This window comes from Urocitellus parryii, chromosome 1, assembly GCF_045843805.1.
Source record: "Urocitellus parryii isolate mUroPar1 chromosome 1, mUroPar1.hap1, whole genome shotgun sequence".
NCBI classification, from domain to species: Eukaryota; Metazoa; Chordata; class Mammalia; order Rodentia; family Sciuridae; genus Urocitellus; species Urocitellus parryii.
This window is the reverse complement of record NC_135531.1, coordinates 36,067,011-36,094,201: the sequence shown is the minus strand read 5'-3', so window position 1 is coordinate 36,094,201 and position 27,191 is coordinate 36,067,011. Positions and strand designations below refer to the sequence as shown.

General features: G+C 42.8%; 1 protein-coding gene across 2 annotated transcripts in view; it reads right to left on the bottom strand.

Annotated features, from left to right (window-relative positions):
- Myo10 (myosin X) overlaps positions 1 to 27,191 on the bottom strand; it is a 203,951-nt gene that overhangs the window by 21,527 nt on the left and 155,233 nt on the right. Inside the window, exons 1-9 of one of the 2 annotated variants that reach the window (XM_026393628.2) lie at positions 23,315 to 23,481; positions 14,491 to 14,615; positions 14,275 to 14,389; positions 12,335 to 12,441; positions 11,040 to 11,273; positions 10,344 to 10,389; positions 8,804 to 9,670; positions 7,860 to 7,983; positions 3,936 to 4,179 (exon numbers count right to left, since the gene is read on the bottom strand). In XM_026393628.2, the coding sequence (XP_026249413.2) occupies positions 3,936 to 4,179; positions 7,860 to 7,983; positions 8,804 to 9,670; positions 10,344 to 10,389; positions 11,040 to 11,273; positions 12,335 to 12,441; positions 14,275 to 14,389; positions 14,491 to 14,615; positions 23,315 to 23,323 (1,871 nt within the window). In that variant the 5' untranslated portion in view covers positions 23,324 to 23,481. Of the gene's footprint in view, positions 1 to 3,935; positions 4,180 to 7,859; positions 7,984 to 8,803; positions 9,671 to 10,343; positions 10,390 to 11,039; positions 11,274 to 12,334; positions 12,442 to 14,274; positions 14,390 to 14,490; positions 14,616 to 23,314; positions 23,482 to 27,191 lie in introns of those variants that run through there. The other variant, XM_026393627.2, reaches the window with a different exon arrangement.

Here is a 27,191-nt window from a genome sequence, read left to right as displayed (position 1 = left end):
GGGATTAGAAATGCCCAATCCATACACACATACTTAAGAGGAAGCTTAGTTTGTAAATTAGGAACAGTAAGAGACTGACAATAGTAATCAACCATAAGCACACTTCTAACAACATACTATATGAAAAGTTACATAAACAGTCTCTCCCTCAAAATAGGAAATTTTCTTTTTAATATTTTCAGATTGCAGTCGACCACAGGTAAAATTGTGGAACATGAAACCAGGATCTGGTGGGACCACTGTACCTATATCAGCCTTTTTTTGATTTTTCTCTTAGAAATGAAGAAGATTCTTGTGACCTCCAGGGGGAGCCAGGCTCCTCTCTGACCCCAGGAGCAGGGTGTGGTGCTGTGTGTGTGGTATCCCTTGGCTTCTCCAGAGCGGGGCCTCTTTTACACTGCCCACACAATGCCTTTCCCCATTCAGGTTCTAGAGAGGCTTTTCTGTGGCTCCTATCTGATCTCTTTCCCTACTTTATAATGGCAGCTATGATTTGACGTGTCCCCCAAAGCTCAGGTGTTAGAAACTTAATGCCCAATGCAACAGAGCTGAGGAGAACCTCTTAGGAGGGTTCCCCCTCCTCATGAATGGATTCATGCTGATCATTAAAAGGCTTGAGGCTGCAAATTAAATCTCTTTGCCTTTTCTCCCCCTCGATCTTGGACTTCTCAGCTATGAGACAAATAAATTTTTGTTCATTACAAATCACTCAGTCTGAGGTATTCTGCTACAGCAGCCCAAACACACTAAGATAACAGCTTTCCATCCCAGTTAAAGGCCGAGGCTGCTGTCTTGATGTGGTCCACCCAACAGGGACACACTGTTTCCACCAGGGGCCACTGAGTGAAGAGAGAGGCCTTTTGGATCTCACCATCATCTTGATCTTATCCCTAAACAACTCCTAAGATGCTGGAGGGTGAATTAACAAAATCAGGGTAAAACACAAGCAGATGTTGGCACCAGATCAGAGATGGCAGTATATTTGATGGAGAACAGTCTTGGGGATAAAGACAGCTTGCTTTGACACCTAAAGTAGTAGATAGAGCTGCTCACAGTAAAAACTTAAACAGTCTAACTGGTAGAAAGACCGTTCTAACAAGCATATTGCTATAATCACTGAAACAAGATAAGTATATTCTTTTAAAAAATAAAGATCAGAATTTGCAGACGGGTCTGTAAGGCCTCCTCTGGGTGGAAGGAGAAGCATGACCCAGTGGGTCTAGCAATGGAGCCTCCTCGGCAGGGAGATGATTCCCAGGAAAAACTGACCTGCCTACTGTTCTTGGATGACCCACTTTTCTCTCAGGAACTTGGGTACCTCGTGTAGAAAGTAGGGGTAAGACCTTGTGATCTAGCTGTGAGGCCAAGGTTCTGAACCACAGTGGTCCATCAGAATCCTGGGAAGCACTCCTAACACAGGCAGGCCCAGGGACTCCAAAGCTTCCCCCGTGTTGGCAGGGCTCCAATCATGCAACTAGGCTCTGATTCAGGACTCTGCCCAAAGCCTCAAGTTCAAAGTAACAAAGCAAACACTCAGGAGATCTTTGTTTACACAGCCTGAATTTTAAGAGTAGGGAACATCTTCTATCAGAAAGCCAGGGAGGTATTAAAAACTACCAGGATGACATGGGAAAGACAAGGGAACATGGAGAGGCATCTCTGTGAAAAGCTGCAATGACTGAAAACCCACTAAATACATTAAAACGCACGAGCTCAACTGATACTTGGAAAAATAAATGAAATACCCCAAAGTTGCCATCAGTGGAGCATGCAGGGGAACCCACTCATTTTCCTGGAAACTGGGGTGAGGGGTGGGGTCAAGCATTTATGTGGCTTTTCCTAAACGAACAGTACCTTAGGATCCTAACTACCAGATTAGAAGTTTCTCTTAATAGAGATCTTCTAGGTAATAAATGAGTACGGTTGGCCCCGTGTGTCCATGGTCTGCTCAACAGCAGGTTGAAAATATTCAGAAAAAAGCCTGTACCTGTACTGAACACGTACTTGCTGCTTCTTGACATCATACCCTAAGCAATACAGTATAACTATTTACACGGCATTGACATTTTAGTTATTAATTTTAGAGGATGTGTAGTTTACATGCAGATACTGTGCCCTTTTCTACAAGGAACTTGAATTTGATGCCCCTGAGGGGCAGGGTGTTCTGTAACTAACACCCTATAGACTCTGAGGGATGACTAGCACCATTCTGTGACCCCAACAGTCTACGGCCATACCCCTGGATATACCAGGTCATGTTTGTTGCCCCTGAAGAATTTCATGCTCCTAAGCGACAACTGGAAAGAGACCTGCCATTTATGGAGCACTGGTGTGCAGAAGACCTGAACTGGAAGTCTAACGGCCAATCCACAGAAGAAAAATGAGAATGAAGAAGGTGTTCAAGAAGGCACTGGCCTGGGGCCAGTGAGGCCTGGAAATCAGTGGGCCAATGAAGTTGTTCAGCTGTAGCTAACCAGTGGAAGACAGCATGTGGGGAGTGGGGTGTCTATCAAGCAAGAAACCTAATGTCAACACCTACGACAAAGTCTAGACCTCGTTTGGATTCTGATTTTAAGAAAGAAACTATAAAACCAACCTAAACCACCTCCATTTATGAGACAACTGTGGGAAATTAGAACAACTGGAGTTTGATATTGGAAGTTTTATTTTATTTTATTTTTTAAGGACCAGAGGTTGAGTCCAGTGGTGCTATACCACTGAACTACACCCCCAGCCCTCTGTATTTTTTTATCTGGAGATGGGTTCTCAGCAAGTTGCCCAGGCTGGCCTTGAACCTGCAATCCTTATGCCTAAGCCTATACATCTACAAAGGGCTGGGGGTGTGGCCCCAACTATGAGACCATGAAGAGGAACATCACAGTATGTGGGCTGAGAGTGGGCAGTGAGGCTGGCAGGGCTGTGCCATGCTGTGGACACTTGCTGTAGGACTCGCACCTGAATTTCCAAAACACCTAGACTGGTTCCTAGTAAGCCCAAAGAAGCAGCCTGGAAAAGTCCAATGTGCCGCTCTGTGCACTCATGATTTGTCCTAAAGCCAATACATAAAAGACCTTCCTCTCCTCATTCAACTTTCCATTGCCCATGAGTAATTTTCTGAAGTTGCTGATGCTGGCTGATGAGAAACAACATCTCATTTTTAAGTCGTATGACTTCGGGGTTAATTTGACCTCTCCAAGTTTACTTTACCACTTTCTTAAATATTTATAGTCGCTCAGTTTTGAGTGTAGTACGGCCACAGATCACTCTTAAACAAGTTCGCTTAGTACCTGAGTACCCAAGAAGATAAGGTACCCTTAGCATCAACGGTATTTTCTAATAACATTATTTAGTTTTTAACAAAAATAACAGGCCCTCGATAATCCAAAGCCTTGGTTCTCTAAAGGGTGGCAGAGAGAGTGGTTCCGTGGGACTCAAAGGCCAGTCTTGCTCCTCTTATTGCTGGGAATGGGGAGGGCTAGCATCGAGGACACAGGTAGAAGATAGATGACCCATTTCACAACACTGGCAGTCTGCTCCCAACTTAGCTAATTAAACTGCTGACTAATAGCCAGAACGAGGAAGAATTCAAGGTGCCAGGGTAACCCATGAAAGGACTCTCAACCAACTGCTGCAGATTCACATTATTTTTCCTGCACTCGAACATAATTCCAGTTAACTGTACATTCAAGGGGCCACCTTCCCAACGAGAGACCTATGTCTGAGCGTAACCACAAAAGGCAATTTAAACACAAAGTCTTACTTCCTACTAATACAATGCACTGAACAGAATTATCAGACTCAACAAATACCTAGTGGAGCCTCTTACTGCAAGAAAGATGCACAAGGGAGCACTCTATCCTTTGGTGCAAATTAGCAAGCAGTGCACAGCGGTGCACAGCACCGCCCAAGGGCTACACCAAGACTCATCTACTTACTTGGCTGTCCTGACTTCCAAGGTGCCCTTGAGCTTCTCCTCGCTGTCATTTTCAAAGTACATGAGCTTGGACTGGCGGAGGACAAACCAGCGCTTCTTCCAGTTTCTCCTGGACAGGGTGGAGGAGCCGCCACCTTTTTTGTGCAGCCATCCTTGCTTGAGGGCCTCCTGCTTGGAGCGGAACCACAGGAAGGTTTCATCCTTGAGGACACACCAGCGGCGCTTCCAGGAGTTCATTAAGCCACCTGTTCCCCCAAGAGGAAGTTTTAAAGGAAAAGGTTTAAGAAGTCAATCACATGGGACGACAATTTCTGTAACAGGTCTCAAGGCACAGACAGTCTTTGACCTTGCCTGGCTGAGCTGCACTCAAAGAAGGCTGGAGATGCTGGCTCCAGTCCACAGCAGCTGGGTGCCCCTCCTGACGGACTAAACAGCGCTGACTCACTGAGCTGAGAAGACTGTACGGAGCACACAGAAAGGCAACAAAGAATCGACACTCCCACCCAGGAATGAGTCTAGAACCATTTCTGTGTATGGATAATGGTGGCCTCCAAATGCCCCCCAAAAGTGGGGAAGTTATTTTAAGATGGTGTCCTTTATATGTTTCCTTCCGCATCTGGTCAATGTGGAACAAGAATTCCATCATTTGGTGATAAAGTCTAACAGAGAACAAGAGAATATGGTGTTTGAGGGAGATAGCTCAGTAGCAGAGGGCTTGCCCAGGAGGCCCTGGGTTCAATTCCTAGCACCACAAAATAAATAAATAAAGAATTTTAAAAATATAGGGTATATATGTATAAACATGTTTTTTTTTTTTCAAAGAACATTATCTGAAAATGGCTTAAAGGAGAAGCTATAAGATGACATTATTAAAAAAAAAAAAAAAAAAGCCGAGAAATTGGACCTTAAAAGAGAAAGTTCAGCTTAAATTTGTGTAGTAGTAAACTTTCTAGCTGAAATTAAAAGAATATGCAGATACTATCTTTCACAGAATTAAAAAAAAATTCAATAACCTTTCCGCAGGACAATTTTATCTTAGTATTATAGATTCCCTGAGGATGCTTAAGAGTGACATCATACCATGACTGCTTAAAAACCTGTTTTAACTAGTATACTGAAGGACAGAATCTACTTCAACACTTTATTGTGAGACTTCTCATATTTCAATCTTAGATCACCCAGTAATAAAAGTAAGAGATATTTGACATGGATAGTTAAATAAGCAAAAATAACACTTTATAGATTGGAAAACGAGATCTTTCCTCAAGGACTGGGACAATGGTTGTGTAATCAACCCTCCGACTAGAACCAACGAGGTGGTGGAAGTCCCCTGGGTTTGCTGCAGTGCACAGATGCCGGCTTTCTTCACCTCTGAAGTGCTCTCTGCTTGTCTGGCTGAGATCCCTATGTGGTCACACTCCAGAGCTGTTTCCTAACCAACAGCAAACTTGCCAAGGACTCCCAGTGAAACATTATTACTATTTTTTGATTTGTGACTTTAATCTGGGTTTCTCAAAACAAGTCCAAAGGAAAACTGTCGTACAAAGTTGTTCTGTTCGTTAAATGATCGAATTCACCCTCAGCTGTGTCAAAGATAGCATCAGTCGCCACAGCAGCCCTCACCACTGGTGTGGAACCTGTCACTCCTCTGTTCCCAGAAGTACCAGTGATAGCCCTCCCTCGGGATTCTACATGTTCTTCTGATACAGCATTACATAGAGAATTTGATCAATGCTGTTAATTTCCTAACTGCAAACACCTTTAGTAAGCTATTTGGCTGGTGAAACCTCCTCTTTGTCCATGACTACAAAGTGCTGACTTTTTTTTTATGGTTTCTCTGAAAATTCTGGGCATTATTTTATTCAAGAGTTTGATAAAAATTAATTGATTGATGCTATATTTAATCAGTAATGTACTTTATTAAGAGATACTCCAAAATAGTTACTGCTATGAATTCTGATTTAAATGTTCTACTTTCTACTTTTTCTAATTGCTTAGCTTTAGTCAGACAACTATGTAATAAACCAAAGCCACATAGCCACATATTTTTAGTTGTCTGCCTGTTTTGTTGCTGTGCTACTGAGGATTGATTCAGGGAGTATTCTACCACTGAGCTACACCCCTAGTCCTTTTGATTATTTATGTTCACACAGGTCTCACGAAGCTGCCCAGGCTGGCCTTGAACTTGTGATCATCTTTCCTCAGCCTCCTGAGTAGCTGGGATTATGTGTGTGCCACTGTGCCCAGCTTCAATGCCAATATTGCAATCAACTGTGATATTACAGGAGAGTTTAAAGCAAATTTAGAGAACTAGAAATTAATTTGGGGAAGGAATTATATCAATAAAAAGCTTATATTTATTCTATCTGAGAAATGTCTAAGAAAATATTTAGATGCCGTGATTAAACATTGATTGGATCATTAGGTTCTGATTTGTGATTATATATTTTCCCATATCAGGGGTTCCAATGTGGGTACACGTCTTGATTAAGATCCCCCGATGTATTTCAACACTCCTATAAAAACCTTCAGCAACCAGTGACTTCAGGCAAGTCTCCCCTAAATCAAACCTGGTGGGGGTTTTGTGAGCACTTTGGATCTGAGGCAGAGGATGGAGAACTTAAAAAAGAGAAGGACTAATATTAATCCTCAGACTCCTGTTTTACAAAGGCAGCAGGCATAGCAAAAATAAATCAAATGAAAAGAAAACCACAGGAAAGGCAGAAGAAAATATTAAGGAGGGCAAAAGACGACATATGGAAAAGATAAATATGCCAAGAGCCGAGAAACAAAACTGGAAAGGAAAGAACGCATCCCAAAGCAAAAACTACACAAACAAAAATCAAGAGGAAACAGGGAAAGGAGGCAGAATAAAAGTTTCTCAAGGGAAAGAAGAGGAGAAAAAGGAAGAATGAAAGAAGGAAATAGCACTAGAAGAAAAAAAGTGAAGAAAAGGACTGGAGGGGCTGGGGATATAGCTCAGTTGGTAGAGTGCTTGCCTTGCAGGCACAAGGCCCTGGGTTCAATCCCCAGCACCACACACACACAGATACACACCCACATGTACTAGAGAAGACAAAACACTTGATGGGAGAAAGCAGGAAAAGGAGAGAAAAGAAAGGGCAGCAGAGTCAGACACCACCAGAGGAGGCTGGTTCCTGTTCTGCCCTATCCCCACATTCTTGACTTTCCCATCGAGTCCAGGATCATGTGAGAAATGAGGGTTCCCTCTTGACCACCCAAGTAAAACTCCTACCAAGCAGTTTTTCTTTATGCCTGCCCCTGAAAGGGCGGGAGAGCCAGGAACAGGAACAAGGCATGAGTACCAGGTCCTAAGTAAAACATTTTCCAAATGGTATAAGGTTTAGGGTTCCCAAGTGCTAAAGTCCAATATAGTATATTCAGCATTTAATAGCAATTAAAGGAAAATCCTCTTCAGGAAGTGGGTGCTGTAAACAGTTTAAGCAAACTGTGGCCCTGTCATATCTTTAATCCTCGCCGCCGCCCCCCCCCCCCCAGCATCACCTTTTTAGGTTCTCTAACACCCTGTGCATGAGGAAATGCAGTCTGTCACTTCTAGCAGTAACAACGCACACATTTGTTTTTGTATGTGTGAGAGAAAGAGAATGAGTGAGAGGGGGCAGTAACAGACAGGAGAGAGGGGCTGAAAATGAACTCAGTGATTGCAAACTCTTTGTCCTATCACTGTGGACCAAACCAGGGGTGCCAGAGCCATGCTCATCATAGCAGGACCACAACCATCCTTATGCCAACCCAGCATGGTGTTCCCATTTGCTCAAGCCATATAACTCCAAGGAGAGGCACAGTGGAGTGGCTTTCCCAGGCCCATCAATCAGCTCAGGGAAGGCAAAATCCATTTCCCACTGCTGTACCCTGGCCCAGGCTCTGGGGCTGTAGGTCATACCTTTCATGTACAGAAAGCTGTGGAAGTAAGGCAGTGTGACACAGCTATACACAGAGTCACGCCGGTAAGAAAGTTCGTCGTCTGTATCGAACCTGGAGTCAAAGTCTTCTTCGCTATCTTCAAACTAGAGAAAGAGGAAAAGAGACAGAACATTAATGTTGAGAAAGGATGGAAATCAAGCAATGGAAAAGCCAGCATAGGTAAACATCAAAAAGTGACAGATCAAAAAGTTCACTCTCAGCTCATAACATTACAATGGAGTGTGGCAAAGGAATTCAGAATAGCAAAATACTAACTTTTAAGGTCAAACTGTCGGCTGAACTGAAACCTAAAACACAAGATACACTTTAATCCAAAGGCTTGATTCTAAAAAGAGCACTGTTCTTTAAGGGTATAATTTTAATCAAACCATGCAAGAGTTAAATCTCCTTTAAATTACTATGCTAAAACATTTTCAAGTCTTAGAAAGTAAAGACAGCATTTAATGCATGGCCAAAGGGGGGAAAATGAAAGTAAACTATAAATAACACTAGAAACTGGAAAGAGCATATTTAAACTCAAAAGTTCCTCCCTTACAACCAGTACAAGATAACATCACATAGTGTGGTGTAGATTATGAAGTTACTGTAAAGAAAGTTCTCAATATGCCCATGGCCAGTTTGATTCCAGTTTGGGGTGTGTCTGCAGCAAAGCAAACCTAAGGCTCCATTTAAAATGCCCATTTTCGAAGGTCCTGGGCAAAATTCAGTTCTGGGCTTTGGGCTCCAACCATCACCAGCACATTCAAGTATCACTTATACTTCAAATGGCCTTTGGAAAGAGAAAAAGGGGTTTAATTACCTTCAAACACAACACTATGATCTTTGGTCCTAGATGTGTGTCTTAAGGGGACAGATGACAAGGGGGTGAGAGGGTGGAGCACTTCCACATCCCGGGCTACTCACCGAGGACTGCGCCCCTTCGGAGCTGAACCGGTAAGCCCCAGAGCTGTTGTACGTCCCCACGGAGCACCGGTAGTCTGGGGACCACTGGCTGCCATAGGAGTTAGAGAAGGTCACGCTGCTGCCAGAGGTGATGGCGCCATCCTCGTAGTCGTCCTGGTCGTAGTCATAGTCGCCGTCCGGGGAGGGCAGATCCCCCGTGTTCTGGGGCATGCAGTAGGTGGACTCGCCACTGGACGAGTCATGCACGGAGGGGGCGAGCAGCACCGTGCTGTCTGCGCTGGGGCTGGTGGGCACCACTGTGTCATTCATGTAGGGGTCTTCCTCGGAGGAATCGTCGCTGGTCCGGATGCCACTTGTCCGCTGATCCGAGTGGCCGTGCTCACTGGGGTTGGGGGAGTCCTTGAAGGCGTCGTCATCGGCCTCAAAACCCTCATCCACCTCCTCCTCCGGATAGGGCTGGCTGAAGTTGAAGTTGGGCTTCTCGGCGCTTGCATTCTCGGCAAGTTCACCGAGCTCGCCCGAAAACTCGCTGCCCACGGACAGGGACCGCTCGATGTTCCGCACGCACTCGTCGATCTCGTCGAAGTTGAGCGACTCGAGGAACTCCTGCGCAGCCCGGCATGCCTCGTCCTCCAGGCGCCGGAGCTCCTCATCCCGCAGCTGCTGCAGCTTCTGCAGGGAGGCCTGGGTCAGGGACAGCTCCTGCCGCTCCTTCATGCGCTGCAGGTCCTCGATCTCCTTCTCCAGGCGCAGGATCTCTTCCACCTGCTTGTTTTCCTTCTGCTTCTCCAGCTCCCGGGTCAGTTCGGCTTCCTTGCGACTCTTCTGCAAGGCCGCCAGCTCTCGCTGCTTCCTGGCTTCTTCCTCCTGAATACAACGGGAAGGTGGGTTTTAGAATGTCGCACCACCAAAACCCACAAGCATCTTCCTTCTTTTCAACTATGATGAAATATGGTCGCCATGGCCTGAACTGTGCCTCCGTACTGCTCAACACCTCAGGATGTGACTGTACTTGGAGACAGCACGTATAGAGAAGTGAAGGCTCTTAGAGTGGGTCCACATCTGACCTGATGGTGCCCTTATAAGACATAAGGGCACATAGACACCTTGCATGTGCAAACATTGAGGAAAGCCCAGGTGAGGACACAGCGAGAAGGTGGCCATCAGCAAGTCCAAGATTTGAGGCCTCAGGAAAAACCAAGCCTGATCCTGGACTCCCACCCTCCAAAACTGTGAGAAACTCAGTTTCCATTGTTTAATCCACTCTGTCTGTGGATCAATCCTAGCAAATTAACACAGCGGCTTTCCTTGGCTTCAAGAAACTATGCTGTTGTGATCACAATGAAATTTGACAATCACAAAGCTTTCCCCAATGGAAACACGTAAGAAAATGAACCATAAACATTTCCTCAAGCTGTTCTTTCCTTCTACCTATCTACCTATCCCCCACCTGCCCTCCCAGTTTTGATTCCTACACTCAGTGTTTGCAGTAGGAGGGAAGCAAATAAGGGAGAGGCCAAACTGTTACAGTAATCATCACCTGCTGGGCACGGAGCTCTGCTTCTCTTCGCATTCTCTCTTTTTCTCTAAAAATGGAAAAGAGAAAAGAAGATAAAAATCAATAATAATTGTAGAATGATTTTTCAGCAAGATCTACTTGTTGTTTTTTTTTTTTTGGTGGAACCCAGGGCCTTGTTCATGCTAGGTAAGAGCTCTACCACTGAGTTATATCCCCAGTCCAAGATGTAATTTTATTTTTTATTTGTTTAGGTACCAGGAATTATACCCAGGGGCACTCAACCACTTAGTCACTTCCCTAACCCTTTTTATTTTTTTTATTTTAAGACAGTTTAATTGCTTAAGGCCTCGCTAGTTGCTGAGGCTGGCTTTGAACTTTCAATGCTCCCGTCTCAGCCTCCTGAGTAGCCGGGATTATAGGTGTACACCAACCACATCCAACAAAACGTAACTTTTAAAAAGCTCTTCTAAATGCAAGTTAAGAAATATGAAGAATGTAGCCTTTGCCTTTGGCATGGTCCCTATTCTATGTGTGAATAGAAATATGCACAGAACTGGGCTTCAAATACTGCCAAGGAATTTTACATTCCAGATGCCAAGAATTCCTGTTTGTTTCAACAGTAGGTTCTGCAGTGTCCACTGGGAATTCTTGAGAGAGACTGAGCATAAAACTCAAAATGTGTCCTATTGTTTCATCCAAGGAAGAAAGACATCGAACCTTTCCTCTTCCTCCTGTTTTTTCTTTTCTTCTTCCTCCCGCTTCCTCTTTTCTTCTAGCTCTCGCTTCTCTGCCAGCAGTTGTCTGTAAACTCTCCGGGCAAGCTGGCCTCTGAGTTGCTTCTGGAACACTATGGCTGCTTTTTTCAGGTGCAAAAATCTCTTCCTTAGAAGGAAGGCTCTATAATTCTTCTGTATTGTCACTACACCACAAAGGACCTTTCTGTATTGCTTTCTGCAAAGGAAAAGAACAGCAGTTGAAGTAATGAGGTTGTGAGTTATTCGAATGAGCTTCATTAAGGCTTCAAGACCAGAGGAGACAACTTAGTTTTGAAATGATACTCTCATCAGATACTTTCATTAGGAGACTGGAGAGAACAAGGAGGCCCTTTGGCTAAAACAAAACAGAAGAAAACAAAAAAATAATAAACAAAACAAGCAAGAACTCTATCACTATCTTGTCTAAATAAACACAGAACCCCTAACACTGACTTCCAATTGCCCAGCAGGAAGCTGGGTAAACAGAACCCAAGTAGATATTCTCCTGTTCATATGAAAACAAACAAAGCAAAATACCATCATAGAGAGCACTCTATTTCAGAAAATGTGGTTGTGTGAAGCTTCACGTGGCCTGCTATTACACACAGTGGAGAGAACTAAAATGCCGTTAAAAGGAGGTGCCTCCTTCTCCAAACAACTAGAGAATACATGGACAAAATGATACAGGGTGGGCACCCCTCTTCTAAAAACCTGAAACTAGTGCTGACACAATGCTCAAAAAGTTTTGGGTTCTTGATGTGGAGGGCATGCTTAGCATGTGGGAGGCCTTGGGTTTAATCCTCAGCACTGCAACAAAAAGACAATCAGATTCTGGAACATTTTAGATTTCAGAGTGTCACATTAGAATGCTCAACCAGTACAGTGCATGCAAACATGCCAAAATCTAAAAATTCTGGAATCTGAAATTTTTCTGGTCCCATGCATTTTGGACAAGGTACAGTCAACCTGCAATACCAAAGTAAACAGAGGTGCTGTGGCTTCAGCATAGGATGCAGTGCAACTAGGCAAATAATTTAGGCATCTCTGTAGAATCCTCTAATGAGAATTGCAACCGAGATGTCAAAAAGTGGCATGTACTCTTTCCTGCTTCCGCCCAGGTCAGGCTTACTGGGCTTGGGCTGCTGGTGTGGCTACTTAAGAGGCCTGACCTGGGACACCCCTCCATGCCAATGACTCAGGCTACCCCAATGGAGCCATGGCCCCTGACAGGCCTTCTCCCCTTGGCAGGGCTCTTACCGTGCCAAATAGCCCAAGATGTGGGCCCGGATCACCATGGCTGCCCGAGTAACTTCTTCTTCCCGTTGTTTCTCCAGCTTCTGCTCCAAGGATTCCCGAAGGAAGACCTGCCCAGGAGGAAATTGCACGTCAGTAGAAAGGAACTTGGTTGGGGGAAGGAAGGCATCTCTGAGTCAGGGCTGTTGTTTGTGGGCAAGGCTTTTTCCTTCTCTTTTTGTCTACTGCAAATTCATAGGGTCATGCTTTCTAGAAAAGTGCTTTTTAAACTTCCCGCCTGCGATGGAGTAATATGTTTGTGAAATCCAATAAAAATAAATATATTTTTTGGTATAAATATATTCAAAAGGCTGGGCGCAGTGGCACACACCTGTAATCCTAGCTGCTCAGGAGACTAAGGCAGGAGGATCATTATTTTGAGGCCAGCCTCAATAAATCAGCAAGCCCTATCTCAAAATAAAATTTTAAAGGGTTGGAGATGTAGCTCAGTGGTAGAGCAACCTTGGTTCAATCAATTGCCAGTTTTGCAAAAATAATAAAATATATATGTGTGTGTATATGTATACACACATATGTGTATATAAAAGATTCAAGTCTCATTATTTTTGTTATTAAACTAGATTCAATAGGCATAAAATGACTATAAAATTGCTATTGGAGTTTCTAAAGGTTTATCTCACTATGGGCCAGGACACGTAGTTCATGGTCCAGCACCAGTCCCTTCAATCTCGGGAAGACAAGAAAGGATGAATCAGGAAAGTCAGATAAAGGTTATTCTGCTATGAGGAGGAAATCCGTCCACTCTATTTGTATTACAATGTATCAAGCCCAGGTCCTTGAAGGGCTGCTTTACCATTTAGCTATATTCCCAGCTCTTTTTGTTTTTTTTTTTATTTTCAGACAGGGCCTTGCTAAATTGCCCAGACTGGCCTCAAACTTGTGATCATCCTGTTTCAGCCTCTAAAGTCCCTGGGATTACAGGTTTGCACCACTGTGCAGCTGTGGGGAAACCCTCTCTTCACACCCGTTAAATGATTATAATCAGAGATCTTGGCTTTAAAAACTTATATGTGCATAAAAATAACAATATTACAAATGCAATTCTGAGGGCCGAGGTGCAGCTGCAGATGGGGTGCTTGCCTGGCCTGTGAGAAGCCCCAGGTCACATTGCATTGCATGTGTAGGGGTGGGAGGATCAGGCGGAGGACGAGCTCTTTGGAAAGGTAACCTCCACTGCCTGCATTTCTGTGTACGGAGTCATATTTGTGTCTTTCCCATGTGATAAGGCCCTGGAGGGGAGTGAGGAACAAATGAGGTTTTGGCAATTCCCTGACATAGGAGAAGAGGTCGTTCAATTGATTTCATGGCTGATTTTTGTTGTTCAGGCTAGACTGCTTCCTACTTATCTCTGTCCAGCATAAGCGGCTTAAGGCCTCTGCCACTGCAACATGTTCCAAAGCAGATTTTACTTCTCACTGTCTGGACCGAGCTTTTGGCAACCTGCAGAATTCCAAATGCCTGCTGGCTCTTGCACAGCAGCTGCTGCAGTAGCAGCAACACCATCCAACATTCAGTTACAGAAAGTTAGAACGGTTGGGGCGCAGGGGTGTGGGGGGGTGGGGGTTCATTTCTGGAAATTTGGGAGCTGCCTCGTCCATTTGTGACCCTGAGACACTCACCAGCCAACATGTGTCCTCTGCTTGAATATACAGGAGAAAAGTTGGGACGAGATGTTTCAGTGTGTCTCCTGAGGAAACACTGTCCTGAGGAGTCAAGGACTTCACATAAAACAGTGTTTGGAAGGCAAAAGATGGCAGTGGATATGGCAACGTGAGCTTTTTCCAAATACTAAAAAGCTAATGGTGAGCAGTATCTCGGAACACTACGCCTCACGGGCATCACCCTACATTTCTCTGGTGTTTGATTGTCCTCTGTCACTGTACCTTGGTCTTCCCCAGCTGCCACTCGCTGTTGGAGGCGTCGTAGAGCTGCAGTAGTGCTGTGCACTTGCCCCGGACATCCTCCGGCAGAGCCAGGTTCCTCATGAGCACTTTATACCTGCAACGCAGAGATAGGCACTGTCACCTTGAGCTAGGGTTACTTGTTTTCTCCCACCCTTTTGAAAAGAAAAGAGGACCATCCATTGAGCTCTCTCTTGCCTTTTGTAAAAATCCTGAAAGGGTCTTCGGACCGCATACCCGGCTTTGCGAATCCGCACCGTCTCCAGCATCCCGGAGTACCGCAGCTGGTTTAGCACAACTGCCTGGTCAAACTGGTCTGGCATCTAAAGCACAAGAAAGGTGAGATGCAGCAAGATGACACAGTCAGATAAGACGGTGCTGATAGGGCCATCCTCACCACTGCCTTTCATGAGTGTGCACACATAATTTGTAGAATTTTGAACAAAATACACAAAAACACAGGCTGGAAAATGAACCCCAGTGGATGTACCACCTCTCCTCAACGACCATGCCAGCTAGCCCTCCCGCTTCAGGAGCCTGCTTTCATCCTCTCCCTCTGTTTTGAAGAGTTCCAAACTTCATACCAACTCATTTGTAAATATTTTAGTATATATCATATTTTAATAACACCATTATACCTTAAAACTTGCTAATAATTTCTTAACATAAATATCCATGTTCAAATACCTATCTTACAAGTATCATGAATGTACCACCATTTTAAAATCTATCCATTTCCAAAGAATCTAATGTATCATAAATATCACTTTGTTTCACTTTTTGAACTTCAATTTAAGAGCATTTTAAAGTTACAGAATACAGTGAAAGTGAGGGGGAAACATACACACACACACACACACACACACACATGCACGCGTGCGCACATGGAGGGATGGGGAAAAGGGGACCAGTAATGCTGGCCAGTGCATAAAAGAGACAAAAAGAATTTAAATTTCCTCAGTTTCTAGTCAAATATCGCATTTATTGTGAGTCCCATACTAGACACAGTGAGCCCAAGAACATACAAATTAAAGACAGGAAATCAAATCAAGACTAAGCATCTGAAATGTGCTCTCTTCTCTGCTCAGCTGCCAAACAAATTGGCATTGCTTCCAGGACAATAGTTTCTTTTAGGATAAAGCGAAAAAAGTGGGTCATTCCTCATTTACAGCTTTTTGAACAGCAATTCATTTTTTAATCCAACCACCCCATCCCCTTTAATTAACTTCTATTTTGTTATTCCACAAGACCTTGAATAAATGGACTGTAAAATAGAACCAAAGGATGTTATTGCTAAAAGGTACAAAAAAATGCAAAGGAGCTTAATCTGTGGTCTTTAGCAAATGCAGTCAGTCACTAACACAAAATGAGGCTTAAAGCCATGATATCCTGCACACTTCCAAAACTAACAAAAACTAAACTTAAAGAATGCTCTGCACACCCCCTGACAGTTTTTGTGGAATAGCTGCTGTCTTCTAGCAGGCTGACTCCTCTCAAAAATTTCTTATACAAACACTGGCCAAGTCGTCTTTTCTTAGCAGTATTCTGAACCAATGCAGCCAAGAAATCAGGGCAAACAGCCAAAGAGCTGGGGCTATCTGATTAAGAATTGGGGCTCTCTGATTTTTAGTCTAGATTAAACTATCCTTAGAAAAGTAAGAGAAGCATAAAATATGGAAACAAAAAATGACTCCTGGCAGACCTTCGGCCGGGTCTCAGGTTTTAAAAATGAGGGTAGAGGTTAAGTAACTTGTTTTGAAGTTATTTGGTTCTGCTGCTTCTGTTCTTTTAATTTGGGGATATAATCTGAACAAGTAACAATCTACAAAGGATAGTGAAGAGATACCAAACGAACACTGAATAAAGTATCTGAATTATACAACTTTTGTTAAGTTCGTAATATCAGAGAAACCCACATTTAGGAGCTCATCATCTGAGCCTCGGAGTTTAATTCAAAATCTCCAGCTTCCAAAAATCTGTAGCTCTGGCTGCAACTGATGCAAAAAATTTCTTTAATTACTTTCTCCTCCAGCCTCTAGTTGAAAAAGTCCACACAATTCCTTAGTTAGAGCTCGAGCTATTAAAGCAGCCTGAAAGGTATTATTGGAAGGGCCTCCCCCTCCAGGAAGTTTGCTGTGCGCACTTACCATCTTCCAGGCTCTCCCAGGGACATTCCACCTTCGGTTGGGCTCTCAGGCCAAAATTCATATGGAAAACAACTGCCACACTGACCTTTTCCCCACAGCGAAAGACACGGAACAATAATGAACACCATTCCTGCGCTTTAAAAAGTGCCCTGTCGCCATGACAACCCCTTTCCACTCACGGGCTAATTAGTGTGGTGTGGCTGTAGGATTTGATACAGCTCATGCAGGGGAGGGAGACAGTCGCTGGGAGCGGCTGCTACTGCCAGACTCCCACCACCATTGTCCTTTGGCCCCTTCCCAGCAATTTAACCAGGGGATGGGGGATCTACAGGCTGACTGTCGCCCTGAGCAACCCACCCCGCAATCACGAGATGGGCAAGCTGGGCTTTCCATTGGTGCTTCTCCTTTTGCGGGGCAACTTCCTTTTCTGGTGAATTTAACATTCAAAGATGTCACAGCTGGAGGCTGGACAAGAAGCAACTTAAAGGCTTTTAGCTTTTCAAAACTTTGCTAATGCACTCCAGTCTGGACTGGTAACTAGTTTTCCAGAGCGGGAGTTTGCCCCAACAAAGACTGCCTGCGGTGTGCTAACAGTGACCTTTGGATGGTGACAAATAGGTTGGATTTTGGAAGGAACAGCTCTACCCCCCAGGCAATTATGGTCACAGGAGTCCCAGCTGGATCTGGTTAGTGAATAGTTATTAAACACCTACTGTGTGCAAGGTTTCTAGGTTCCTAGGGAAGATACACAAAAGAGTAGGAGGCTGGATTTTGTTTTCCAGGACCCTGAAGTTTAGGGGGGTGCCCCGTATGACAAACACCACCATTCACATGACAGGAAGCCCAGTATTATACCACATTAAAGATAATTTGTATCAAATTAAGTTCCTTGGGAACAAAGGAGAGAAAAGTCTATTGAAAGGCTAATGGCAGTGTGTGGATTGGAACCAGAGCTTGGAGGAAGGGCGCTCCACTCAGCAAGAGCAGGAACAAATGCTGTGAAGCAGAGAAAGAACCTGCCCAGCTCAGTCTTCAGTCTGGGAGGGACCTGGGCTGAAGGTGTGCTCAACATGGATGGTGCTGTGTTCAAGAGCCACTGGCCACAGACAAGGTCGGACCTGTGCTGCAGAAGGAACCCCCGTGTCCACATATACAACACTGGGAACAAGACCATCATCGGAGGGACAGCAGAGTCCACTTCAAAACCATGCACAGCAGGAAATAATAGCAGCTATTAAGAAGTAAATCCAAATGAAAGACATGTTAGTTGACTTTGGGCCCTTCCATAAGGTTTTACTGAGAAAAAGAAGCTAAGCTCATTTCATAAAAGCAGCAACGGCCCTTTGCCACAACACCTGCTCCATCTTTGGATGTGCACATGAATATACACATCTAGATAATGTCGTGCAGAAAAGCAGGAAAGACATGCTAGTGCTAAGTCTTTACTGAGTTGGGGGTGCTGCTATGGGTGGTGGCAGGAAGAGGTAGCTAAAAAAAAGGGATAGAAAAAAAATCAGACTGCACTAATAGAAGGAAATAGTCACATAGATAAAAACGAAAAATTCCAATACTTTGTATCTTTGGAGACATTTCAAAATAATAATTGTTACAATGGGAAAAAAATCAGACACAGGATGAACTTTGGAATGGAAGAAAGAAAAAGAATAGGAGAGTGTAAAAGGTGGTCAGAAGGGAGACTGGGAAAGTCACAGGAAACAAGAGAATGTCCATCAACTGATGAATGGATAAAGCAAATATGGTATACACCCATCTAATGGTATATGGTTGTCTACTGGCATCTGAGAGTGGGAAAGGGACCAGGACCCCCTGTGAATACCCAAAGTCTCAGATGCTCAAGTCCCTTATATAAAATGGCATAGTATTTGCATATAACCTACAAGCTCCCCTATACTTTAAATTATATGCTAAAATGCTATGTAAATAGTTGGTAGAGAATAAGGACAAGGAAAAAATCCATACACATTCAGTACAGATACAGTTTTTTTTTGTCCAAATTATTTTCAATCCACAGTTGGTTGAGTGCATGCATAAGGAACTCAAGAATACAAAGGCCACCCCCACACAGCACCTTCATGTTACAGAAATATGCTACAATATAACATCATGCCAAATGAAAGAAGCCAATCACCAAAGACCACCAGTCATATGATTTCATTCATATGAAATGAAATGTCCAGAATTGGGAAATCTCTAGAAAGTATATTAATGATGGACTGTTGGACGAGATAGGGGTCCATATGGGAGGGTAGACAGCTAGAGAATCAGGGGGGTTCTCTGTGAGAGGATGAACATGTTCCAAAACTGACTATGATAATGGTTTCACATATGTGGGGACATTTTTAAATCCCTGAATCACACATTTTAAATGAGTCAACTATCTCATCAGTGAATTCTGTCTCAAAAAGTCTTAAAAGAAAAGAGTGTGCTAAAGGCCAGGGCAACACTGAGGCACTTAAAATGGCAAGAAGGGAGGGGCTTAAGAGGAAGTTTATGTCCCGGAGATGATCAAATACATTTAGCTTCAATTTATACTAGGGGTAATTGAATCCAAACAAACAAAAAAATTTGAAAACCTTCTAGTTCTATAATCTGAGACAAAAAAAAAAAAGGACAGGAAATACTAGACAAAAACAAACAATTGATAACTGAGCACACTAAACTCTCCATAAAAAAAAAAAAAATCAATTGTGGCAAATCTCATCTCCTGCTGCTTAAAATTTATATAAAGAACCTCTGTCCCCAGTTGTGTTGACAACTGGGGACAGAGGGGACACAAAGACCAGAGAGGGTGGTTTACATCCAAGAAGACAGAGTGCATGCATTTATTGAATCTGACTGCCCTGAATGTTACCCAGCCTTCCTTAATTTCATAAATATTGCATAGTGACTGTAAGAAGCATGACACCTGTCTATGGTGAGGGGAGGTCAGTCTGGCTCATGAAAGAAGACATGTGGACCGCCATGTTCTGCTGCCTTTTCAGCATTTGAGAATGTCAACCTGGGAACCCTGGGAGGAAGGCAGGAAAGGAGGTGGGGGAGAATCCAGCCTGCCACACTGGATTCATCACCAGTGCCAGCTGGGACTTCAGGGAGACCTCCCTCTACTCTCTGAAGGCAGGAATCTCACACACACATGATTCAGTTCTATAGTGCAAGAAAGCATTTCAGGTGATGATGGGGGAGATCCAACACGTGAGACCCTCCATGGCCCACAGCCTCTGGAAGAGAACAATACTCAATACCTTTCACCTCACAGAGAGGGGAGGGCTTGCTGAGTAAGGAGACAGGGCTGACAGGAAGTAGATTCTCATTTCACCCTGCTGTCATCCACTGTCCCTAAAAAGGATCTTCAGGGTCACTTTTTAAAAATCTAGTTTGAAGGGAAAAAAAATAATTTTCTCTAGAAGAAATGGTGTGCTTTATCCGACTATAAATTTATAAACTGATCACTATATAGTTGACTGTAATTAACTTATAACTTACCTTGGGCCAAGAGGAATTAAGGCAGGCTAAAATAAAGTGAAATTAAATATGGTGATTGAGAGGGGAATTAAAAAAAAAAAGAAGAAAAGAAAGAAAATGCACTGTATTGCCCATTTTGCCTTGGCTGACAAAAATATCTAAGTTGAATTTAATTTTCAACAGTAGCTATTGTTAACTAGGTTATTTTATTTTGCCTTAATCTCAGAATGAATTTTCATATAGGTTAATCAACAGATGGCTCAATTTCTTTATAAAGGATATATTATTAAGTCTAAAATAATCATAAATGTTTAAAAACATTAATGCTTTTTTAAAAAAGAGAATTCTATTATTCTAGCCTCAAAGATCTGCTATTTCTTATTCAACAATTCTGAAACCGAAGGAATTTCAAACCTTTCAATTTCAAGTCCTTTAATTTCAGGAAGAGATTTCAAATTCTTGACTTTAAATTCTTGAATTTCAAATTCTCAACAACTTTGAAATTGAAGGAATTTCAGATCCTTGCTTAGCCCTGCAGGAACTACAGGCTGCTTTTGTTTTGTTTATGAGAATGAGGTGCTGATAGAAATCCTTCAACATAGATAGCATTGTAACACATAAACTTGACTGATGGCTTAGGTGGGTAATTTTATTCCATTTTGTGGCTTTGGGGTGGGTAGATAAGAAAACTGCAGGCCAACAAGGAAAATGGCTTATTCAAGAGATTTAATATTGCTAAAATTGAATAATTAGTTAGTTTAGTGGTAATGGCCATTGATTCAATCCCCAACTCCAAAAGACAAAAATAAATCAAATGATGGAGAACGTATATCAAAGAGCTCTGCATTTTGAAAACTAGTACTGAATGTCAATCAAACTTGTACACATCAAACCTATTTTCCTATCAACATATTTCTAAAAACAGGGCATGCTTTCTTAGGATATAACTTTCAAAAGGATACATACTTCTTTAGGGGAAGCATGAGGCGGAATCTAGATAGCTGGGCATGGTGACACACACCTGCAATCCTAGCAACTCAGGTAGCTAGGCAGGAAGATCACAAATTTTCTGCTACTCTGGGTGATTCAGAAACCCTGTCTCAAATAAAAATTTCCCCAAAGGGCTAGGGATGTTAACTCAGAAGTACAGCATTTGCCTAGCATGTATAAGGGCCTGGATTCAATCCTAGCACCCCCAAAGACAACAACAACAAAACCCCAATGTGTTCTGTATTGTAGTGTTCCCTGTAGCCATCTGTTTTCTGAAAACACATTCTCCCAGATTTTAGCACCAAGTGAGGTCGTAGGGACCAAACTGTCAGGTGCTGGCATGGTCTAACAGAAGTAATTTAAAAATACCAATTTTAGCTTATGTGGTGGAATGCACCCATGATTCTAGTGGCCTGGGAAGCTGAGGCAGGAAAACTGCAGGTTCAAATCCAGCCTCATAAACTTGGTGAGGCCCTAAGCAATTTAGGGAGACTCTGACATAAAAAGAAAAAAACCGGGGAGGGGTGTTAGGAATGTGGCTCAGTGGTTAAGTGCCCCTGGGTTGGATCCCTAGTCCCCACTCCTTCACAAAAACATAAACAAAAAGTCCCAATTTTGGTGGGGGCTCCCTGATTGGCACCTGGAGCCCATCTACTCAGTGGCTGAGGTAAGAGGATGCCAGCCTGGACAACACAGCAAGTCTCCATCTCTAAAAATCAAAAACAAAAGGGGAGGGGGTGGGGGGTGAGGGGAGACCAAAATTTGAAGAGCTACAGTGACAAGGATAGGAAACCGGTTCACTAGGTTGTGAGTTTAGCCAAATGTCAGTATGCAGAAACGATCAAACAGCAAACTCCAAGCAAATCCAGCTCCAGCCCTCTCATGAATGGCATCCTTATTTGCACCTCAGCTTCAGATAACTGACATGGAATGCAGAAGTTCTTCTTTGACCCACTGTGGTTTGACTTCACTTGCATCTCTGTGAGCCCCTTGGGCATCTGCCAAGGGCAGACTTTCAAGCTAACTGGATCCCAAGGGTGAACAGAAGGGCACTCTCCAACTGCAGCCGTCACATGTGACAACATATTTAACAATGACTGCTTTTGCTTTAATAACAAATGCTCATTGCAACTTGATACATTGTTAAGGGTGTTTCTAACAATTTATTTCTAAGAGGAGTCCTTTCCTTCTTTTCTGGGGAGGTAATTTATTCCAAGTCTAAATATTTAAATATGATTCCATCTTGATGGTTATGTAAAAGAAAACTTATTTTAATCCATTAAAAATATTTATTGAGGGGCTGGGGTTGTGGCTTAGCGGTAGAGTGCTTGCCTCAAATGTGTGAGGCACTGGGTTTGATTCCCAGCACCACATATAAATAAATGAATAAAATCAAGGTACAACATCATCTAAAAAAAAAAATTATTGAAAGCCTTCCACAGATGGAGCAACCACTTAAGTGTACGGGATGCACCAAAGCCAAGTCAGCCCTGGCCTGGACCTGACACCCAGGCTGCAGGGCTCCACACTGCTTAGCTGCTTAGAATGCAAAATGGCAGTGAGTCCTGAGCTGGTGTCCAGGAGGCCCTGAGCTCACAAATGACCAAAGACCACAGCAGGACACCCACAGTTCTTGCTGTCCTAGAGGCTTATTTAAGAAGACATTTTAAAAACTCTCTTGTAATTCTTAAACCTTCCCTCAACCTTGGTCAATTGTTTTTTCAAAGTAAACAGCATAACTTTCTAAAATTAAGAAGTTCTACTTTCCCTCATATTTTAAAATGAATCTTGAACTACTTCATGTGAAACACTTTACCTAGTCCATATTATGAGGACTGGTCCCCATCATTCTAAGAAATATAAAACATGCTGATTATTTAGTAAATTGAACCATTACATGATTTTTTATTTTGATAGGTAAATATCATGGGATAGAGAAATATTGCAACTAACCTTACAGAGAGCATTTTATACATTCGGTATATTTGTATTTTGTTCCCCCTTTCAATTTTAAGTGCAACCAAACCTACCTTACTTTCTGGAAATCCCTCTTCAGCTTTAATAAGTTGAGGATTCCATAAGAACTTACCGCTAGTCAATTACATTACACTAATAAAATATCATCCCAGGTCCTACAAAGGCTTCGAAGTCTCACCCAGGAACTCTGATCACGCCTTGCCTTTGACTAATTCGGAGGACCCTCCGCAATCTCTATTTGCTTTCTTAGCCACATCAAACCCACAAAAGCAGAGAAGGAATAAATATTATCAGATAAGAAGTTTATCATGCTTTGAACAGTGTTTCAAAGCCTGGTTACTAAAGCAGCAATATAATTTCCCTGACCTTGAACAGGCAGTAAACAAAAGCCAATTAAACAAGGGACAAAGGCCCTTTGTACTTACATCAGTCATTTCACTCCGGGGCAGTTCAACATTTTACACAGTTGTTGCCACTTGCTAATTTTCACATTTCCAGAAAAGAGGCAGAAACTAATTTTCCCTGCAGAAAAGGCAACCCCCCCAGGTGAGAACAGGAAGCTAAATGGTTACATGACTTGCAAAAGTGGAGCTGTGAGTCAGTCCTGGAGGTCAGATTACAGAGTATGGAAATTTCTCACTCAGCAAGGACAGCCTTCAGCCACACCCCTGGCCCCAGAACAGTTATCACCTATGCAAGGAAAACCTGGTCCCCCTGAAGCTGGAAGCTGCCTGCTCAACACAGAGCCACACAGATCCACCTGCTCCTTACAAGGAAGAGGGTGAACACAGAAGATATGCATATATGCACATTTCCTCTTTCCTGAGGCCCAGCCTGGTCACACCAGACCCTTCACAAACACCAAGCACATGCCAACTCAGACTTCATGTCCAAGGTCCCTGAAGCATGGCTCCAATCAGCCTTTCCACTCCATCACAAACCCTGCATTTTAGTTCAATTATAGTTCATTCTAGTTTCTGAATTCACCACTCACTTCCTGTCTTCACCTCAGCGGAAGTAGCCTCTCCACCAGAAATGTCCTCTTTCTAACTCTGGAGTCTGCTGGACTTTCAAGGTGTCTCTCAAATGCTCCCTCCTCCATAATATCATTGCCTGAGCATGCAATTGGGTCATCTGCAACCTCCCTCTCCCTTGAATTGCTCAGAGTGACCATGCTCACACTTTCCTTCGTGGCCTGGAACTGCCTGGCATACAGAACTGGCATACCAGGTACACACGAAGGCTGCTGTGTTGCATCAGAAAAATTGTGGTTCTATTTGTACTTGCTTCTAATGTACATGTTTGGTTAACAGACATGTTTTGTCTGTGTAACAGATTTTCAAGAAATGAAAATGGTTTTTGCTGCTTAAAAAGTATGTGAGTCTACACAACTACAGTCAATTGATTATTGACAAATGAGCAAAGACAATTAAGAGGAGGATAGTCTTTTTAATAAATGGTGCTGGAATAACCAGAAATCAATATGCAAGAAAAAGAATCCATATGCAGGCATTATAACATTTGTAAAAACTACCTGCAACTGGATCATAAACCTGTTTGTATAAAGCACAAAACTCTTTGAAGAAAACACAGGAGATAATCTAGTGACCATGGATTCAGTGAAGATTTAAAAATACAATACCAAAAGTATTGTACATGAAAGGAAAAACTGGTAAGTTGAATTTCATTCAAATTAAGAACCTTTTCTAGGACACTGTTAGGAAAACGGAAAATTAAACAGTAGACTAGAAAATACTGGAAAAATAAACATCTGAAAAAAGACTATCAAAAATATACAAAGAACACTAAAACTCCACAGTATGAAAACAACCCAGTTTAAAACACGGGCTAATTACCTGAACAGATACTTCCCCAAAGGAGATCTGTAGGTGGCTGATCAGTACATGAAAAGATGCTCAACATCACCTGTGATTAGGCAATTATCAGTCAAAACAACAAGAAGGCACCACTGCATACCTACTAAAACATTAAAATCCAGAAAACAGACAATACCAAATGCTGGAAGGATACATAGCAATGGGAATTCTCGCTCGTAGCTGTCAGTAACGTGAAATGCACAGTCAACTAGGAAGACAGTTTTTTAACAAAGCTCAAAGTCTTAATATATGATCCAGCTAGTGCACTTTCTCATATTTACCAACTGAGCTGAAAACTCATGTCCATGCAAACTCCTGCATGTGAACAATTAAATAACCAGGTGGCAGATGGTGAGGACCAGGCTTCCCTCTCATTGGAATGAGCCTTTTGCAAGAAAACTGGAGAAAAATGAATTCTATTTAACTAGGATCTATTGACTTTCATGAAAACAGCAGCAGAACATTCCAGGATCCTGGGGCCAGCAGGTCTAAGAAGGTAAAGGACGTGGGTTATTGCTGGTCATAAGACTCAATCAGTCCTCAAGATGGGTCTGTAGAGAACATGCCCCCAAATAGCTCCATACCCTATGCTTTTTTTCCAATTATTTACACGGTGGGACTGGCATGCATTTCTATGGGAAAGAGATTGGTGGCCAGACGTGATGAAAGAGTATTTTGGTACACAATTTAATGAGAATAGATGCAAAAGACTAAAGTTGTCTCTCTCTCTCTTTTTTTTTTTTGGTCATTAACTAATTTACTGTTGGTAAATGAAAGTAAAAAGTATGCAAAGCATTTCTTTTCAAATGAGGATATATAGAAAGTATCCATAGTAAAAACCCCACAGCTCTCCTAGAGAAAACCACTCTTCCCAGTTTCTTGTGTCTCTTTCTGGATGTGTTCTAAGCATGCATAAATAGAACATGTGTATGTGTGTGCACACGGGCATCTTCATAGGTGTGCAGAGGAACACACTTTGTTTTTTAAAAATGTAAATAAAAACATTCCACCATTGCCCCTAACACCTAAGGGAGTCCTACAGAATCCTTGTCAAGACTCCTGGGATCTGTCTTTTCCCAGCGGCAAACTTGCCATTACCAGAACACATTTGATCAGATCCCCATTGATGGACCTTTAAGAGGTTTCTAGTTTGTAGTTTTTCCTTATCCAACTTTCAGGACATGAAAAGAAATAAAAAAGCAGAACCACAGGGTCCCAGCACGAGTGTTTCCAGTCAATACCTCCTCCTCTGCCCCCAAGGACTCTGTTTCATGGTCCTACACTGTTGGTGGCGGGTGTCAGAAGCACAGTGAACTGAAGATGACCACTCCAACACCCAGCTCTCCAGCCCCTGCATGTGCCGCCCACCTCTACCTCCGTGAAAACCTGGCTCCTGACAAGGCACATCCCTGGGAAAGACCATACTGCAGGTCTCCTGCCATTGGCTTATAATGTGTCAGTGTTCATTCAGTTTAAGTTTGGCATATCAGTCTCTCAGTCAGAAAGTAATTACCGATGATGGGAAGAATAGGGATTTAACTCTCAGCTTTTTCCTATTACATTCTGGAATATGAAATTTGGGAGTTCATCTGTCATACCATTAACAAGGTCATTTAATAATGTTTCTAGTCCAAATGATGAAAATCTGAAGAGATGGATTATGATAATCTGCTAAGTCTTAAACTGAAAATTTAATAATAAAAATAACAGCTACCTAGTCATTGAGCAGAGACTGTTTCTGCCACTGGACTAAGTACTTCTACATGTACTGTCTCATTTAATCTTTAGAACCACCCTAGGAATTACATCAGTCCATGATGATAAAATTAAGCTTGTGATATAAAGCAAAGAAAGGGACTCATTTGGGAAATGCTGTTGGTTATCACTTGTGTAGCACTTTATAACCTACAGGCTACTCGACGTACATGATGATGTCATTTGCTTCTTGCTGCTACCCTGTGAGGAGGGCAGGGTAGCTCTCAGTGTTTGCAAACAGCCTACAGAATGTAAGTGACCAGAGACACATCACATAGCAATTACCAGGGCAGAGGGCAACAGGGACCCAAATCTTCTCAATGTTAGAATCCTTGCAGATCCTGCTAAGGTACCCTAGACTGTAGCAGTGCCTCTCCTTCAGGGGCAGGTTCAAGTACAAAGTGGTCACCATGATCACCTGTGGATGGCTGTCTCCATTGACATGGATTGGCTTCTATTCACAGATCTCTGCAGTGGTAGTGGTGGTGGTGCTGATAGCTGCACTAATTCTGCTGATAGTGATGTCATAAGAAATCCTGTGAGCAACAGCACTAAGTGACAGCTATAAAAGGCTAACTCGTGCTAAGGACTGTGTGCCAGGCACTAAGCTAGCTTTTATTTAATCTTAGCAACTCTATGGCATAGGCATTACTGTTACACACATTTTACA